Source organism: Sminthopsis crassicaudata, chromosome 2, assembly GCF_048593235.1.
Source record: "Sminthopsis crassicaudata isolate SCR6 chromosome 2, ASM4859323v1, whole genome shotgun sequence".
NCBI classification, from domain to species: domain Eukaryota; kingdom Metazoa; phylum Chordata; class Mammalia; order Dasyuromorphia; family Dasyuridae; genus Sminthopsis; species Sminthopsis crassicaudata.
Window position 1 is genome coordinate 345,975,569 of NC_133618.1, and position 19,192 is coordinate 345,994,760.

Consider the following 19,192-nt stretch of genomic DNA (forward strand, 5'->3'; position numbering starts at 1 on the left):
CTCTCATCTGTGTGGGAAGGTTGCAGCAGTGTGTCTATATAAAGGTTGGTCCCTTATAAAGCAGAAGCCTCTATGGGACACATTAGTGTAACTCGAGAATTGGGCTGGCAGTTGGAAAAACATCTTGGGCCCTGGTTCTTGGACAAATGGCATGAGAATTGAAAACCAATTCTATACTAAAGCCTGTTTGGGAGGGAAATGTGCATTCATATGGGGAGACTGTGTTACCAAAGAAACATTAGATTTTTAGTATTACTTGTTGGAATATAGTCAGTGATTGTTTAGAGAATGAAATTGAAAATCAGACTGTATTTGTGGTTAATCAAGCAAATGTTTCAATGCTTTCTGTAAAAAGTGAGAAATAAGGGGCTCCTAGGTGTCACAGTGGATAGAACACCAACCCTGAAGTCAGATGGACCTGAGTTCAAATATGGTCTCAGACACTTAATACTAACTAGCTGTGTGACCTTAACTTAACCCCAATTGTCTTAGCCAAAAAAAAAAAATAAATAAAAGAAATAAATAAAAAGGGAGAAGTAGTATCGTACTGACTTGATCATATGTTCAATACCATAATAGAAAAGAAGGAAACAGACCTTATTTCCATTAGAAAAAAAGAGATGTATCACCTGTGTCATATTAAGTATCATTATGTTGGTTTTACTTAAAGTTTCATCAGTCTCTCTTGCAATGTCCGTATCTAATGTATAGTACAAGCTAGATATATAGAGGAATTAGCTAGGAATGTCTAAGTGGGTTTTGCCTGACAGGCTAAGATAACATGAACAATCATATCAGATGATAAAAGATTTAAGGGAAATATTATTGGAAATAGGAGCAGAAGTAGAGTTATTGAAACTCCAGGCTCAGTTACAATGTGATTACAGATTGTGTAACCCTTTTGCTATATATAAAATACAGGACAAGATTATGATTGGGACAGTATCAAGAGGCATTTGAATAATTTATTTCTCAATAACACAATTGAAGGTGACATAGAAAGTTTATGTAAACTAGCATCTAACATGGAGAAAGCTTCTCATAAAGATTTGAATCCAGACAAAACTGCTGAAAAGATCATACATTGGTTTGATAATACCTCTTCATGGTGGTTAAAATTAGAATCATGGGTTACCCTGTGTGATGTTATGTTAGGATGTCTTTGTAGATCTTTTTCCATCGTCCTTTCAGAGGTTGCTGCTCAAGAAAGGACTTTTTATCTAAAAGTTAAAAGGGGGAATTGTTAGAGTATGGGACCCTGCCAAGAGGGAGTACAGAGGCCACCTTGATCTTGGGTGCACAATAAGTTTTCTGCCATGTTGCAGAAATGCCCTTGTTGAGCAAGAAGCAGTGATGCACGATTGGGAATGGGTTCTGTCTGAGGGTCACAGCACAGTTGCTTGAATGCAGGGATGCCTTGAAAGGGCCTCACACCTGTCAACGGGTTGCTGATATGACTGGATTGGCTCTCCTCCCATTGGCAGATACTATGCATACGCAAAGCCCACAAGCTGCTTCTCTGAAAGGTGATTGAACATTGCCTAATGTTCGCTCACTAATCATGCTTTCAAAAATGTGTATCAACAAGGTGGTATGGCACAATAAACTGGAGCTGTTTTCACACTCTATGAGTCTCCCACCTCATTCATCTCACTTCTAGATCAAAGGGCTCATATACTTTGAGCTCTCAATCAAGACAGTCATAATATATATTAGAAAAGAATCATGTATGTCTCGCAATATAAGAGTGTTCTTAATCAAATAAGATAAAAACAAAAGGTAAAAGATAACTTTGATGATTTGATATGCATAGACAATATTAATGTACCTAGGATAAGAATAGAAGTGGTCAAATGGGTAAAAAAAAATCTTTGTATTTAATTTCTCTTTTTTATACTTTTATTGTTTATATATTCTAGATATCAAAAACTTAAAAGTATATAAAGTCAATAATTTACCAATCAATAAATGTTCAAAAGAATATGAACAAATAATTCTCAAAAGAATTTCAGAGCATTCACAACTGTATGAAAGAATGCTCCAAATCACTAATAGAGAAATACAAATAAAAACAACCTTCAGGTTTCACTTTATATCCTGCAAATGGACAAAAAATGTTAGTGTTTTTTGGAGGAGTTGTGGAATGGTAAGTACACTAATATGTTGTTGGTGGAGCTGTGAAATGGTACAGCCATTTTGGAAAACAATTTGGAATTATGCAAATGAAGTGACAAGATGCTCATATGCTTTGAACCAGAGGCTCCATTACTGGGATTATATTTCAAAGAAGCTAGTGGTACAAAAGTCCTCATTTAGTCCAAAATACTTATATTACTATTTTGTAAGAGCTATGATTGAAAACAGTAGGTGCCCATCAATTAGGGAATGAATAACAAATTTGTTCAGAAGTGTGATGGAGTATCGCTGTGTTAAAAGAAGCTTTATGATGAATACAGAGAAACATGGAAAGATTTATATGAACTGATGCAGAGTAAAATAAGTGGAGCCAAGAAAACATTACCAAGAAAACATTGTTGTAGTTACCAACAATGTGAATGGAAAGAACAACTACACAATAAAAAATCAAAAGTAAATGTAACAAAAGCAGATGCCACACATTGCATATGTTTTCCAGAATTTTTGAATGCATTGATTAGTTGTGCTGATTTTCTTTTTCTTCTCTAAAGATACTTTTTGGCTTTTTGGGAGGTGAAGGAATGGAAAGGGTTAATTGATGATATAGTTTTAAAATAAAAGACAAAAGAAGGAAGGACAGAAAACTGATAGACAGTGGCCCAACTTAAATTCCACTTTTACCTTTTCTGGTATAGAAATGCCAGTTGGTTGTGATCAAGTATAGTACTTCTGTAATTTTCTTATTGTCTAAACATTTGTGCCTTATGTTTCTATTAAGTTTATAAGTCCTTGAAGGCTGGGACTGGGTCTTATCAAAAATTTGTTTTCATGCTTAGTGGTGTTCTACAGATATATAAGTCCTTATTAAATATTTATTGATTGGTTGTCTGGTTGTTGCATGGTCTAGTACCCTACCCAGACCATCTAATCCCTTAAGGCCTCACTTTTTCTAATTTGTATATAATGAGAAGTTTCGACTACCTGTTATGCCTAGAATTTTCACTTCTTTCTCTTGCTTTACTTGGCTTCCTTCAAGTCTTAACTAAAGTTCCATATTCTGCAAAGTGTTTTTCAGGGTCCCCTGTAATGTTTGTGCCTTCTCTCTAGAGATTATCTTGAATTTATCCTGTATTTTTCTTGTTTGTGCATGCTATCTCTACCATTAGACAAGGAGCTCCTTTTGAGAGCAGGAATTAATTTTTTTTTGGGGGGGAAGGGGCTTTCTTGGTATTCCAGCTTTTGGCTCAATATCTGGCATATAGAAGGCATTATAATTGTTAATAATCGTTGACTTGATTTGACTTTACTCTCAGACCCCCTTCAGTTTCTAAAATTGTGCTTATTTGACTACCTAAAAACAATAGAATGACAATAAGTGGTCTAGATAACAAATAATTTCAGCTCTTAGTCACTGAATAATTTAAGTTGGATGTATATTTTTGGGGAAAAAAAACACCTATTGGTAAATTTAAAGGAAGGGTTGGGCTCTGATTTTTTAAGGTTCCTTTTCACTCTGACATTTTGGGATTCTTCTGTACGAATAATAGTTTATTTATTGAATTCCCTTCATGTGCTTATAGTTTTAAAATGTTCTTTTTGGAATTCTCTCCAAAAGCTTTTAGAAACTTGCTTAAATTTTAGACAGTGTAGTTCTATATTCTGTCCACATAAAGAATATTAATTTGGGCTTGCCTGCTGTATACACAGTAACAATGTTATAGTGTTTTAATGTTGCTACAAATTACTTTGACTTTTTACTGTTGCAGACAAAACTTCCCTGGGGCCCCTACTTATGGTTTTACATGCTTCGTGCTGCCACATCAACCCTTTCAGGTATTGCTTTAATATTTGAGTACTGTAAATAGCAGGTGACTTAGCAACATTGATTTAGTAAGCCACATTAATGAAGGAAGGGAATGGAATTTCAAAACCATCTTTCTTTATCTCCTGCCTATTCTGCCTCACATATATCACTTCCTCATTTATTATTATATCACATTCCTCACAATGATGTTTAAATGGCTACACCTGCTTCCCTTTTCTTAATCTTTATTTTTATCTTCTGAGCAATTTTTGCTATAATTGACTGCCTTTTATATTTTCTTTTTCTTGGCTTTCATGATTTCGTTACCCCATTGTTTCCTCTTGCTACCTTTCTGACTATTCTTTCTCAGCCTGATTTGCTAAATCATTATCCAGATTCTATTCCTTAATCTCAAGTATTTGTAGAAGGAATCAGACTTTACTCATGACCCTCTTGACTTTTCTTTCCAAACTCCGCATTTTAGAGATGTCATTAACGTTCATGGATTCAGTTACTATATCTATGAAGAAGATTCTCCAAATTATGTATACATAATTCTCTCTCCTGAATTCCAGTCCTGTATCACTATCAAGTATTCCCTGCAGACAAGAACTGTTTCATTTTTGTCTTTGAATTTCCAGGTGATTGACTGAAATCTCTGCCTAGATGGTCCTTTAGGCGTCTTAAAATCAACATCTTCCATGCTCCCTAGATCTGCTCTTTCTATAGGTTTTTCATGTTTTCTTCTGTTCACTTAGTTTCACAATCTTGGAGTCATTCTTAGCACTTTCATACTTTTCCATCTAATTAATTGCCACATCTTGTTAATTCTATAGTCTGCAATATTTCTTGCATCTATCTTCATCTTTTAACTCATGTGGCCACTACCCTCATATAGAACTTTATCACCTTTTGCTTGAATTCATTAAAATGTTTTATTGTGGCCCCATGTCTTAATATATCACCTCCAACTTCTTTCTTGTCACAAAAAACTAAAAACAAATCATTAGACAAATATACTCTATATAATGCTGTATCTAAAGTTTATATGATATTATATTTCAATAACTTCTCTGCAATAATGAGGGACTGAGACACCAATCTCTCATTGTCTAACTCTGAGATCTTCATTGATTTTTCAGTTATTCAAAGTTCAATTTGATTTTCGGATATTTTCATTTATATTCTGGTAATCACATATGTAACTTTCTTAGTATTGCCTATTTTACTTTGTAATTTAAATTTTTTCCCATATTTCTCTTAATTCTTATTATTCATTGTTTCTTACTGCATAATGATATTCCTTTTTTTTTTTTTTGTCATCTCATAGCTTTCTAGTAATTTCCTAATGATTGTAACCCACTTTTATATAGTTCTATGATCTCATAGGGTGTTACTATTAATATTTTTATATGTATCAGATCTTTGTTTCTGTTTATTTCTTTGGGACATTTCCCCAATAAAACAATATGATAGCTGATTAGGCACAGATCAGTCATTTTGCATAATTTCAAACTGTTGTCCAGAATGATTAGTCTATTATCACAGCTCTACCAACAGTGCATTCATGCTTTTCACCTTTTAGTGGTGACTTTTTTGCCAATTTGCTTGATGTGAGGAAAGACTTCAGAGTTGTTCAAGTTTACATTTATTTCACATTAATGATTTATAACTTGTTTTCATTTGGGCAATTATAGTTTGTAGTTATTTTGAAACCTTTTCATATCCTTTAACCACTTAAATATTAGGGAATCTTTTTTTGATATATGTTTTTGTCAGTTTCTAAATAGTTTGAATATCAGTTTCCTCAACTGTATTTGACTGCATTTCTTTCATTTCTCTTCTGATGCCATCTTTGTATCACTTATTCAAAATCTTATATATCTAAGTTTATGTATTTTAGCTTTTTTGATCTCTTCTATCCCTAATTGGTTTAAGTAGTCTATTCCTAGCCATTTTATGAAAGTTGCATAATTGTTTTTCAGAATGTTTTTATGCTATGATGTATTATATTTAAGCCACAACCATTTTGATATATATTATTGCATATGGTATGATATAGTCTAAATTCAATTTCTGCCAATAAGCTTTCAAGTTTTTCAAAGAGTTCTTATCAAAAAGGCAAACCTCTTGTTAATTTACCAACAACTAGACTTCTGTTCTTTATATTTTTTATTTATTTCCCCTAACTTGTTGATCTATTTTTCTTTTTTGTTTTTGTTTTTAAATTTCAGCTGGGGGATTCCTTCTGATTGGTAGGATGTAAATTCCTTCAGTTTAGAGAATATTTCATTTTTATATTTGTAATTCCAGCACTTAGCACAGTGCTTGGCACATAGTAGGTAGTTAATAAATATTTATTAATTGATTGGTTTCCCTAATGGTGTTTTCTCTCGTCTATCATATACACAATTGCCAACTGGTAGTTCTAAAATTTGCTCCTCTCTAAGAATGTTCAATGTCTTCCATTTCCACTAGAATAAAATTTAAAATGTCTAGCTTAGCATTTAAAGCCCTTCACAGTTTGGTTTCAATCTTCTTTTCCACATATTTTTTGGAAAAAGCAATCCTTCTTACTTTTCCCACATATAGCATCTTTGATCTTGGAGCCTTTGTTAAAAGTGGTCCCCATTCCAGGAATGAACTTTTTTCCTCATATAAGGATCTAAATATGCTAGAGATTTAATATGGCTATTAAAGTTTCCTATCTCTTAATTATTTATCTTTATATTCCCAGCATTTTTCCTTGTGTTAATATGTATTTAGTGTTTGTTTTATTGTATTTAAAAAAAAAAATTGACCCAGAGAATTTATATCCAATGTAATATCCAACTGTAATAGCCAAATAGCATTCCATTTATGACTCCTACTTGTTTTTGGTGGATTTTGACCCTTTTTCTCTTCTTATTCTGTCTCTTCCTGATTCTCTATATTCAAGCTTATCAGCTATTATATATTTCAGTGACATTACATTTAAATTAAGATAAGGCTAGAAAAGTGATAGTTTTGAAAAATTGTTTTTGATTTCTATGCAGCATTGGACAGCTGATGACTGTCCCTTCCTTTTGGATACTGCCTTTGACTTCCAAGATAACATATTCTTCTGGTTCTATTCATATTTCCCCATTTATTCTTTTTTTTTTTTCACTGATCCTTAAACCTCTTGCTACTCTTTAAAGTGAGGTTCTGTTCTTGGCCATTTTCTATACTCCCACTATACACACTCACTCTCTCTCTCTCTCTCTCTCTCTTTTTTTTTTTTCAGAATTTTTTTTCCCACAGTATATATGCATGAGTAATTTTTTTTATAATATTATCCCTTGTATTCATTTTTCCAAATTATCCCCCCCCTTCCCTCTACTCCCTCCCCTAGATGACAGGCAATCCCATACATTTTACATATGTTACAACATAACCCAGATACAATATATGTGTGTAAATATCATTTTCTTGTTGCACATTAAGTATTGGATTCCGAAGGTATAAGTAACCTGGGTAGATAGACAGTAGTGCTAACAATTTACATTCACTTCCCAGTGTTCCTTCTCTGGGTGTAATTATTTCTGTCCATCATTGATCAACTGGAAGTGAGTTGGATCTTCTTTATGTTGAAGATATCCACTTCCATCAGAATACATCTTCATACAACCTTGAAGTGTACAGAGATCTTCTGGTTCTATTCATTTCACTCAGCATCAGTTGATGTAAGTCTCTCCAAGCCTCTCTGTATTCCTCCTGCTGGTCATTTCTTACAGAGCAATAATATTCCATAACCTTCATATACCATAATTTCCATTCTCCAATTGATGGACATCCATTCATCTTACAGTTTCTAGCTACTACAAAAAGAGCTGCCACAAACATTTTGGCACATACAGGTCCCTTTCCGCTCTTTAATATTTCTTTGGGATATAAGCCCAATAACAGCAATGCTGGGTCAAAGGGTATGCACAGTTTGATAACTTTTTGGGCATAGTTCCAAATTGCTCTCCAGAATGACTGGATTCTTTCACAACTCCACCAACAATGTATCAGTGTCCCAGTTTTCCCACATCCCCTCCAACATTCATCATTATTTGTTCCTGTCATCTTAGCCAATCTGACAGGTCCCACTATACTCTCTCACTTAGTAATCTCACTCATTTCTGTGACTTCACTTAACACCACTTCCATGCAGATGACTCCTAAATATTTCCTTAAATATAAATTTAATCATACCTGAGCCTCAGTTTCCTAATCTATAAAATGAAGTTGATAAGTTAAATCAAGGGTTTGTTTTAGCGTGAAATCCTCTGATCCATGCTATTTCTGTTCAAACCTGTTCCCTGTTGCATAGGGAATATTGTAGCCAAAATAGATTGCTAATTTTCCCTGGAACAACATTCTCCCATGTTGATAGTTTTGATTATTTTATTTCCCCTAACTAGTATTTCTTCCCTTTTCCTACCTCTGAATAAAAGCTCAAATGTCACTTCTTCCACTTAAGTTGTTTCATACTAGAAAATAAATTCCATGTTAGTAGAGTTATCCTATTTAAACCTTTCCCCTTCCTTCCTACCTAATTTATTACTCTAAACATAGTAAATAATTAATGAATGTTTGTTGAATTAAAAATTAAATGCTGTTAAGTCCAAGTTTTTATTCAGAATTCTCTACTATTTTAAATTTGTACCTTCAGTGTGTGACTTTCTTGGAGAGAAGATTGCATCACTTCTGGGTATCAGCACCCCAAAGTATCAATATGCGATTGATGAATATTACCGGATGAAGAAAGAGGTGTGTCTTTCTTTACAGCTTTCTTTTTTTCTTTTATGCTTAAGATTTGTATGGACATAAATTAATTTATCTGTTTAACCCATATTTTGCAAAAAGAAATCTATTTCCATTAGGGATTTTATCCTAGAGTTATTGATTTTGCTTTCAGACTCAGGTTTACTATATTTTCATGCTTTGACCAAAAATTCACTCTAAACTATTGGAATCTATTCTGTGATTTGTGTACACCACAGGAGCTATGGAGGATGTCTACATAAAGCTACCAGGCTTTCCTTTTTTTAAACTAGTCTCTGAATAGTCTAAAGTTTGCCCTTCTTTGATATACATATAATAAGGAAGCAAGCACATCATGACATAAAAGAGAAGAGCATTGGCAATGAAGTCAAAGATATTGTTTTGAATTATGCCTTTGTTACTTACTCTTCCTTATATGATACCTTTCTACTGACTGTCTTTTCATGCCTAAAATTCACTTTTTTATGTATGTGTGTTTTTTTCCCCTCAATATATTTTATTTTCTCAAATACATATAAAGATAGTTTTCAACATTCATTTCTGTAAGATGTTGTGTTCCAAATTTTTCCCCCTACTTTCTCCATTCCCTCTCTTCCCAAGACAGCAAGCAGTCTGATATAGGTTAAACATGCACACCTTCTAAACATGTTTCCATGTTTATCATGTTGTGTGAGAAAAATCAGACCAAAAGAGAAAAAACCATGAGAAAGAAAAAGCATTCAAACAAACAAAAAAGATGAAAATATTATGCTTTGATCCACATTCTGGCTCTTTCTTAACTTCTACTTTTTGCATCACTTGTATCTTTCAAACTTTGCTTAGATGTCATTTTATACACGAAGTCTTTTCTGATTCCCATTACCAAGTATCCCTGTCCTCAATTATTTTGTATTTATATTGTATATAATTATATGTGTATACTTCGTCTCTTCTGATGAAATAAATGTAAGCTCTTTTTTTTTTTTTTTTTTTTTTCATTTTTCCAAATTATCCCCTCCCTCTCTCCACTCCCTCCCCCCGATGGCAGGTAATTCCATACATTTTACATGTGTTACAATATAACCTAGATACAATATATTTGTGTAAATACCATTTTCTTGTTGCACATTAATTATTAGCTTCCGAAGGTATAAGTAACCTAGGTAGATAGACAGTAGTGCTAACAATTTACATTCGCTTCCCAGTGTTCCTTCTCTGGGTATAGTTATTTCTGTCCATCATTGATCAACTGGAAGTGAATTGGATCTTCTTTATGTTGAAGATTTCCACTTCCATCAGAATACATCCTCATACAGTATTGTTGTTGAAGTGTATAGTGATCTTCTGGTTCTGCTCATTTCACTCAGCAACAGTTGATTTAAGTCTCTCCAAGCCTCTCTGTATTCCTCCTGCTGGTCATTTCTTAATGTAAGCTCTTTTAAGGGAGACTGTTTCATTTTCATGTTTGTATCATTAACATTTATCATGGTTCCTGGTACATGGTAAGTACTTTGTTGATTAGCCTCTCTGAAGCTCATTTAATTCATCTGTAAAATGGAGATAATTTGTATGATGTTTACCTCACAGAATTGTTGTGTTAAGAAATTTGTAATCCTTACAGGGTTATATTAATGCCAGTTATTATTTATTAACTTTGTAAGTAAAATTTATGAAGGAATCAGAATATTTTGAAATGAAAGTCTAAAATACTGTATAGTTAGCATAAAGGGATAAGTATCATTTCCAAAAAATTAGCAATTTTGCTTATGAAATACTATAAAATAGAGAATACTTCATTGCGAGTCAGGGAATGTAGTTCCAGCAGCAAATCCAATCTTGAGCAAGTTATTTAACTTTTTTCTGACTTAGTTTTTCCATTCTTTAATACTTTGGGTTTGTAATATCATAGATATACATGTGCCTTCTATTTTTTGAGATAGCAAACTTATAGGTATGTAGGTGACACAGGGGATGAATACTTATACTTGGAATAGGAAGACTATAATTCAAATCCAGCACCAGACACTTACCAACTATGTGATTCTGGGAAAGCATTTAAGCTTGCCCAACAAATAAAGACATTTCCCAGCTTCAGTTTCCCCATCTGTAAAATGTGAAATAGTAGCACATCCCTCATAGAAATATTGAGAGGATAAAATAAGATAATACATATGAGGCTTTGCAGACTTCCATCTCCTCTTTCTACTTCTCCAGTTTATGTCGCAAATATGTAGAGTGCCAAATACAATGCAAGTGTCCTAACATTACTGGAAATCAGTGACATTGAAATTGGTTTAATTATCTTCATTAAAGTATCAATATTTTTGACATTTTTATTTCATTAGACTTAGGACAGATTTTGTGGTAATTAATGTTTTATATCATGGCATGTGAGTTTAATGGAAATTTTCTGCTTAAAAATTCAGATTTGGACCGATATTTGCTCTATAACTTGTTCAGTAGTTTTGGTCTTGACTAACTCTTTATGACCTATTTGGGATTTTCTTGGCAAAAATAGTGGTGTGCTTTGCCATTTCCTTCTCCAGCTCATTTTACAGATGAGAAAACAGGCAAAAAGGGTTAAGTGACTACCCTAAGGTCACACAACTAGTAAGTGTGTGAATCCAGATTTGAATTCAAGTTTTCCTGATTTCTCTGTCTTCTCTTATATCTAGGTACCCCCACTCCATATTTGCTCACACTTATATTGCACGTTAGGGTTTAGAAATAATTTTGCACATAGCAATCTAATTAGATAGGTGATGCAAGCAGCAGTACTCCCATTCTACAGATAAGGAAATCGAAACTTAAAGTCATGTTAAATGACTTATCTACAGTTATAACAAGTAAGTGTTGGAACTAAGATTTAAACCCATTTCTTTGTACTTTTTCTACTCTAATATACTATATATAGATTAACCTCTATTTACTGAAGATACTAATAGAACTCTTTTACCCCAGTTTGGGTCTCTATTGTTGTAAACAACTTTCTTAGCAACATTCACTCTAATGTACTCTAAGAACAGGAATGAGGAGTACTTGCTAACTTATATATGAATTATTAATTTAAATTGGGGAAGATTTTTTAAATATTAAATATGTTGAAGGTTGGGGTTGAAGACAAAAAGCAACATTCCCAGTGTTTTTCTTCAGGTCCTTATTATCTTTTATCTGGATTACCTTATTGCTGTTGTAATAACTAGTTTCTTTGCTTCTTGTCTTTTTTTTGTAATCTCCATATTTTGGATATAATCACACCAAATTAATTTTCTTTAAAGTACACTTCTAATAATTCTCCCTTCATTATTATCATTAGGATAATTCTCAAATTCTTTAGTATGATGTTCATTGCCTTCCATAAATCCATCCCAGTCTATATAGTTCTGGTCAATTTAATTCTTTAATCATATACTGCTATGTTCAAATTGGATTATTTTCCATTTCCTAAAAATGCTTTGTTCTCATTTCCCTTTATGAGTGATATTCTGTTCTCGTGAGATTTTTTTTTCTCCTCTTTATATCTTTCTTTTTTCAGAATACTAATTAATATTTTTCAATTTAATGTTTTATATCCAAATAGCCCTTGCAATCGTCTTCAGGGACTGCATTGTTCTTGTTGATGACCTTACAAATAACCTCTTATCTTAACCAGTTTGAGAGTAGACCACTAGTTTGGGGGAACAGAGGGGACTTTTGTATTCCAACCACATATCACAGTATGTTGCTATATGAAGTCCTTAATAAATGTTTTATTTAATTAAATAAATTATCTTACGGCTCTACAAAGTCTACACTTTTTGCTACATTATCCAGAAGCTGACATGGATATTTTTGACGCCATTATCATCTAAAATTGTTCCACCTTTCAGATTTCTTTAGCCATAGTTACCTTACTTGCTTGTATATTTCTTCTGTTTTGTCATTCACTGACAAAAGTTATTGTTAACCCATATTAAGAACTTGAATCTCTCTAATCTTCTAATCTTTTCCCCTTACTTTGGTTTCTCTTGTTTCCTTACTTAATCTTGAGTCAATTCATCATAAGCATTTCATTGATTCACTTGGTGCCAGGGAACCTAAAAAGTGTTATTTGCTGTGACAAGTAGGTAGTCTAGGATTCTCTCTATAAAATTGGGGCAGTGAGGTGGCTTAGTGAATAGTGTGCTGGGCCTGGAATCAAGAAGACTCATCTTCCTGATGAGTTCAAATGTAGAATCAGATACTTAGTAGTAGATATGTGATCCTGAGCAAGTCACTTAATCCCCTTTGCCTCAATTTCTTCATTTGTAAGATAAGCTGGAGAAGGAGACTAAATATCTTTGCCAAGAAAACTCTAAAGGATGTCATAGAGTCAAACATGATTTAAAATAGCTGAACATTTGAATTATGTGATTGATAGAATACGTTTTTCTATATACATTGTGGAAGTATAAGGACAATGCTTTTATTGTTGATTTGCCATTTACTTTTCCAGATCATTTACAGATATAAAAACTGAAGCAACAGGGTTAATTGACTTCCCCAGGATCACACAACTAATACGTGTCTAACTCAGGATTTGAATTCAGATCTTCTTGACTTAAGGCTGATCCACTGAACCACCTAGTTGCTGCATTAAGAATATTAAGTGTTATTATTGCTATTCTAAAATCTTTCCCCTCTTCCTTTCACCTGCCTACCCTTAGACTTGGATAACTACCCTGTCTCCTACCCTCCTCTCTTTACCCTTTTCTGTATAGTTCCTATTAAAGAGAAAGCCATGAAATAAATTTCATTTCATTACAATAAATATAATATAGTTTAATCTCAACTAGGTCAACTCTTATTATATTATTATCTACAAGAATTCATTCAAATTTTTTCCTTTCCCTTTAGGCACCAGCAATTTATAATCAGAATAGATTGTCTTGTGTTTTGTTTTACTAAGAGAAAGTCAAGGAATTTTGTTGTAAGATTTCTCAATGTCAAACTTCAAAAATAAACTCTTTAACATATCAGTCAGAATTTCAGAGTTGGAAGGAATCTCTGAGATCTGATTTATTTGGAAGCTCTAATACTACATCACTTATTATTTATTTTGAGTTCCAGAGCTACATACATTATGTAGGACCTTCTGGACATATTGAACTGGATATTTCTTAGGCACCTCAAGCTCAACATATCCAAATTCTTCATATTATAATTTAATATATCTTCTTGATTTTTTTCTGCTTTGTCTCACTTTTCTATTTCTAGGGAAAGCATCACTATTGTTAGTTATGGTTCTTAATTTTGGTGCCATCCTTGACAATTCATTTTCTATTATTACACATTTTGAGTTAGTTGCTAAATCTTATCATTTTAAACTATACAACATCTTTTGTACCTCCTGTAGCCAAGAAGGCCATCCTTCATCTTTCATCTTAGTTTTCCTGCTTCAGAACTTTTTTCTTTCCTATCTGTCCTTCAACACTGCTGCTAATATGTGATTTTTCTAAAGTACAGGTATGACCAATGTTTTCTAATATCTATAGAATCAATTATAAAGTCCTCCATTATGCATAGAGTCCTTTATAACCTTTCTAGATTTATTGTTAAAATAAAGCACGTTAATCCTTGTAAGAACAATTAGCTTTCTTATCCTTCTTTGTATATGATATTTAATCTACTATCTTGTGGTCCATTTGTACTAGCTATCCCCAATGCCTGAGAGATATCCTTTTTCCATTCTACTTCTTAAAACTCTTTGTTTCCTTCAAAACTTCATTCAAGCATTACCTTCATCCTCTAGTTACTAATCCCTTCCCCCTTGAAAGTACCTTGTTTTTATTTTCAATCAATCAATGACTATTTATTAAATAACAACAATGTCCTAGATAAAGGTCACAAAGTGAAACAATCTCCACCCTCAAAGAACTTTAATAGGGAAAGACAACATTTATGTTTATAAGTAGGTGTAGAACATATTCAAAATTAATATAAGAAGTTTTGGGAGACAAAGAGATCTTAAAGGAGGGGAAAGGATCCACATGTGCAAAAATGTGGCAGCCCCTGTGTGACCCTGGGCAAGCCACTTAACCCTAGTCTCAGGAGAAAAAAAAAATGTGGCAGCCCTTGTAGTGGCTAGAAACTGGAAATTGCAGAATGGCTTAATAAATTATGGTATATGAATAATTATGGAATATTATTGTTCTGTAAGAAACGGCCAAGAGGATGATTTCACAGAGGCCTGGAGAGACTAAATGAACAGATGCTAAGTGAAATGAGCGGAATCAGGAGAGTAACAAGAAGACTATACGATGATCAATTCTGATGGACATGGCTCTCTTCCAACAATGAGATGATTCAATCCAGTTTCAATTATTCAGTGATGAAGAAGGCTACATACACTCAGAGAGAGGCTTGTGGGAACTGAGAGGACCATAACATAGCATTTTCATGCTTTCTGTTGATGTTTGCTTGCATTTTCTTTTCCTTCTCAGGTTTTTTTTTCTTCTAGATCTGATTTTTCTAGTGCAACAAGATAACTATAAATATGTATACATAATACATATATTGTATTTCATTTATACTTTAAACATATGTAACATGTATTGGTCAACTTTCCATCTGGGGGAGGGGATGGGGGGAAGGAGGGGAAAAATTGGAACAAAAGGCTTGGCAATTGTCAATGCTGTAAAATTACCCATGCATATATCTTGTAAATAAAAGCTATAATAAAAAAAAAAAAAAAAGAAAAAAAGAATCATTGGATTTAACATATATTTTAACATATTTAACATGTTTTGGACTACCTGCCCTCTGGGGGGGAGGACTGGGGGAAGGAGAGAAAAATTTGGAACAGAAAGTTTTGCAGGGGTCAATGTTGAAAAATTTCCCATGCAAATGTTTTGTAAATAAAAAGCTTTAATTAAAAAAAAAAAAGTTTTGGGAGAAAGCACATGTATCTGGGGAGGTGGAGATCAGAAAAAGCTTCTTGTGGAAAGAAGTATGACTAATGTCTTGATAGAAACCAAGGAGTCTAAAGAATTAGATAATTAAGGCCATTTGCCTTGAGCTCATTCATTTTCCTTTCTGTTCTCTTGAAATTGATAGGATCCTCTAATCTTTTCTATCTTCATGTAGAAGAAGCAGTTTCTTGGGCTTCATGTAGAATAGTGTTAGGGCTATATGTCTTGAAGAAAGGAATATTGTAAGGCAGAGATAGGCTCCTGTTAGAAAAACAGACCAGTTTGTCCAGATCAAAGATTGTGAGAGAGGGTAAGTAATGTTCAGTGAAGCTAGAAAAGGTTAGGTCCAAGTTGTAAAGAGTTCTAAAAGCCAAGCAGAAGTTTTTATTTGAAACTAGAACCAGTAGGAAGCTCCTAGAGTGGTAATTTTCCCTCAAGGGAAGGGAACAAACACATATTAATCAATTAATGTGCTATACACTGTGCTAAATGCTTTACAAATATTATCTCACTTGATCCTCACAGCAATCCAGGAAGTAGATACTATTATCCATGTTTTATAGTTGAGGGAAATTGAGGCAGACAAAAGGTGACTTTCCTAGGATCATATACGTAGTCTTATCCTTTGACTTCACATAATATTTTTTATCTATCTTACACAAATGTGATGTGAATGTTTGTGTCATATCTCTTTGAATAAAATTATATATTCCATAAGAGCCAAGTCTTTGTTACCTGGACCAAGGCTTTGTATGTAAGTATATAATAAAGGATTATTAAATGAATCCTCCAAGACCCAGCTTAAATATTCCTTGCTCTAAAATATTTTTCTTTCTATTTTTGCTGAGGCAATTGGAGTTAAGTGACTTGCCCAGGGTCACACAGCTAGGAAGTATTAAGTGTCTGAGACCAGATTTCAACTCAGGTCCTCCTGACTTCAGGGTTGGTGCTCTATCCACTGCACTGCCTAGCTGCCCCTTAAAATATCTTTCAAGATAATTCTAGCTCAAGTAATTTCTTTTTCTAATCCAGATGGTACTTTTTATTCTTGACCTTGTTAATTAAGAGAAGACATTTCATCATTAAGCTTACATCTATTTAATTTTATCTCTTTTTAGGAGGAAGAAGAAGAAGAAGAAAATCGAATGTCTGAAGAGGCAGAAAGACAGTATCAGGAGCAGCAGAGGAAGCTCCAGGCTGACTCTATTGTTCAAATGAACCAGCCAGACACTGTGGCATCAAGTTCTTTTGTTAATCTCAATTTTAAAATGGATGGAGACTGTGAAGTAACTATGGAAAATAAACAAAATCTAACCCCTATTGGCCACAACGTAGAATAAAACAACTTAGTAAATTTCAAACTCCAGGGTATTTTTTTTAATTTAAGGAAACTTATGGTGAAACTTATATCTAAAATTTTGTTAAAAGGAATAATTCTACATGAAGCCCAAGGTCACACAACTATTAAGTGTCTGAGGTTAGATTTTAATTGAGGATAATTTAGGATGTCTCTTAAAGAATTCAAAGTCTGTCTAGTAAACAGCAGTTTTCTTTCAAATATATGATTGCCTATAGACATAAGCATAGGCTAAAGCTAATTATCTAACATAAATATATATATATATAAAAACAGCAAAAGCTCTTTTGTCTAAATGTCTTGTGACTATGAAAACATGCTATGTTTTTGTTTATAACACTGTAAGGAAGATGGTGAACTGAACTTGTATTCCTAAATTTTCTAAATAGGATTTTTTAAGATAATATTTTAAAATTTGTATTCATATTTCCGTTGATTCTAGTTAATATACTATTATAGTTGCTTTTTTCAGTGCCTAAAATTTGGTCTTAGAACAAGATGGAAACCAATTTTTTCTTGTTAGTTTAGAAAAAAATCATATTCCATGGAAAATAACGTTTTGGTTAGAATGGAACTGTTCATTTCTATTCTTCCCAATTTAGGTTTTAAGATTAATTTTGGCTTGTTTAAACCTCCTTAATATTGATTTTTTTCTTAATAGTAGAATTAGGGACTAAATCAAATTTTGTCTCATTTCAAATTGAAAAATACTTTTTATACAAGTTGTAAAGATCCATTAGCAACTGAATAAATTACAGTGAGTATATAAAAGCATATATAGATTTCTCAGAAATATTCCAGATTTTGGCAATGAAATTTTTGCCTTTATCTCGCTTCTTTATTTTCCAGTGGATAGAAGTGATTGAGTTTTAAATTAGCATAATTGGTCCATTGCCCACCATGTTATTTGCAAATCTTATATGGGTGTAAGAAGTTACTTTTGAATATGTGCTTAAATACATAATCAGTATGGATATGAGATTTGTTTGTGATGGTCATTTATAACTTTAAGAAATGCAGGGGCAGGAAAGAATAAGTGGTGTGTTTTATAAATGCTGCTTTTAAAATCCTGTGCTTATAAAACAGAACAAAAAACTGAATAAGCTTTCAGAGGGCCAATTGTTAAGACATAAAATTAACCAAACATTGTCTTTCATTTAAATAAGTATATAAATTAAAAACAACTATTAATGTAGATATTTTACATGTGTTGAAAACTTGCTCTTCCTGATCTTTGTTTTTCTCTCATTTTTTTAGTTGTGTCTGATGCTTTGTGACACCAGTGGAGGTTTTCTAGGTAAAGATACTGGAATAGTTTGCCATTTTCTGTTCCAGCTCATTTTATAGTTGAAGAACCTGAGGCAAACTAGGTCAAGTGACTTGCACAGAGTCACTCTGATAGTGTCTGAGGCCAGATTTGAAATCAGGAGGAAGAGTCTGTCTGACTCCAGGCCTAGCACTCTATCATTCCAGATGTTTGTCACAAAGCACTTGAATTGCAATTTGAAAAAGAAATCTGAGAAGGGCTCAGATTTTTATCCCTACTTATTTTCTGTCCTCAGAAAAATGTCCTCTTTTTAAAGCAGATTGTAATAGAAGGAAAATCCAGATTTGACATCTAAGCCTTCTCCCTTTTTACCACTTTATAATTTATAAACGTTTAAAAAACTCCAATTACAGATAGAATAATTTTCAAAAAGCATGCTGATAGCATGTAAGTGGTACTTTATCTTCCTAATGATACGCATTGCTTAAAGCATTAACTTTATATTTAACAATTCCTTTCTTTCAAAAATAAATTTTCCCTTTAAGTTCTGGTTGTAGGATAACTTTTTTATAAAATACCACATAATGTACTTAAATGTTTCTTTCTAGTAATTTCTGCATTTCATCTACCCCCTCTCACCTCAACTTCTTAAACTTAGACTTTATATCACAATCAATCATTTGTCTTATTGTTGAAAGCTAGCTAGCAACTGAACTGTGACTTTAAAATTATGTATTTGTGAACTTTTAATGTTAAGATGTGAAATGTCTAGAACTGTCTTTTTGTACTACCTTCACTATGATCAGGCAGGCCCTTGTCCTAACTTTCTGTACAATATATTTACGTGCCTTAATATGTAATACTTAGTATGTGCAAATTTTATGAAATGGTTAAACTGATTGCCTGTTAATTCATTAAATTACTTTACC

The 19,192-nt window shown here is 33.0% G+C and overlaps 1 protein-coding gene across 1 annotated transcript in view; it reads left to right on the forward strand.

Annotated features, from left to right (window-relative positions):
- SRP54 (signal recognition particle 54) overlaps positions 1-19,192 on the forward strand; it is a 114,523-nt gene extending 95,331 nt beyond the window's left edge. The window contains exons 16-17 of the mRNA XM_074290680.1: positions 8,619-8,716; positions 16,758-19,192. Coding sequence (XP_074146781.1) covers positions 8,619-8,716; positions 16,758-16,979 — 320 coding nt within the window. The 3' untranslated portion in view covers positions 16,980-19,192. The remainder of the gene's footprint in view (positions 1-8,618; positions 8,717-16,757) is intronic.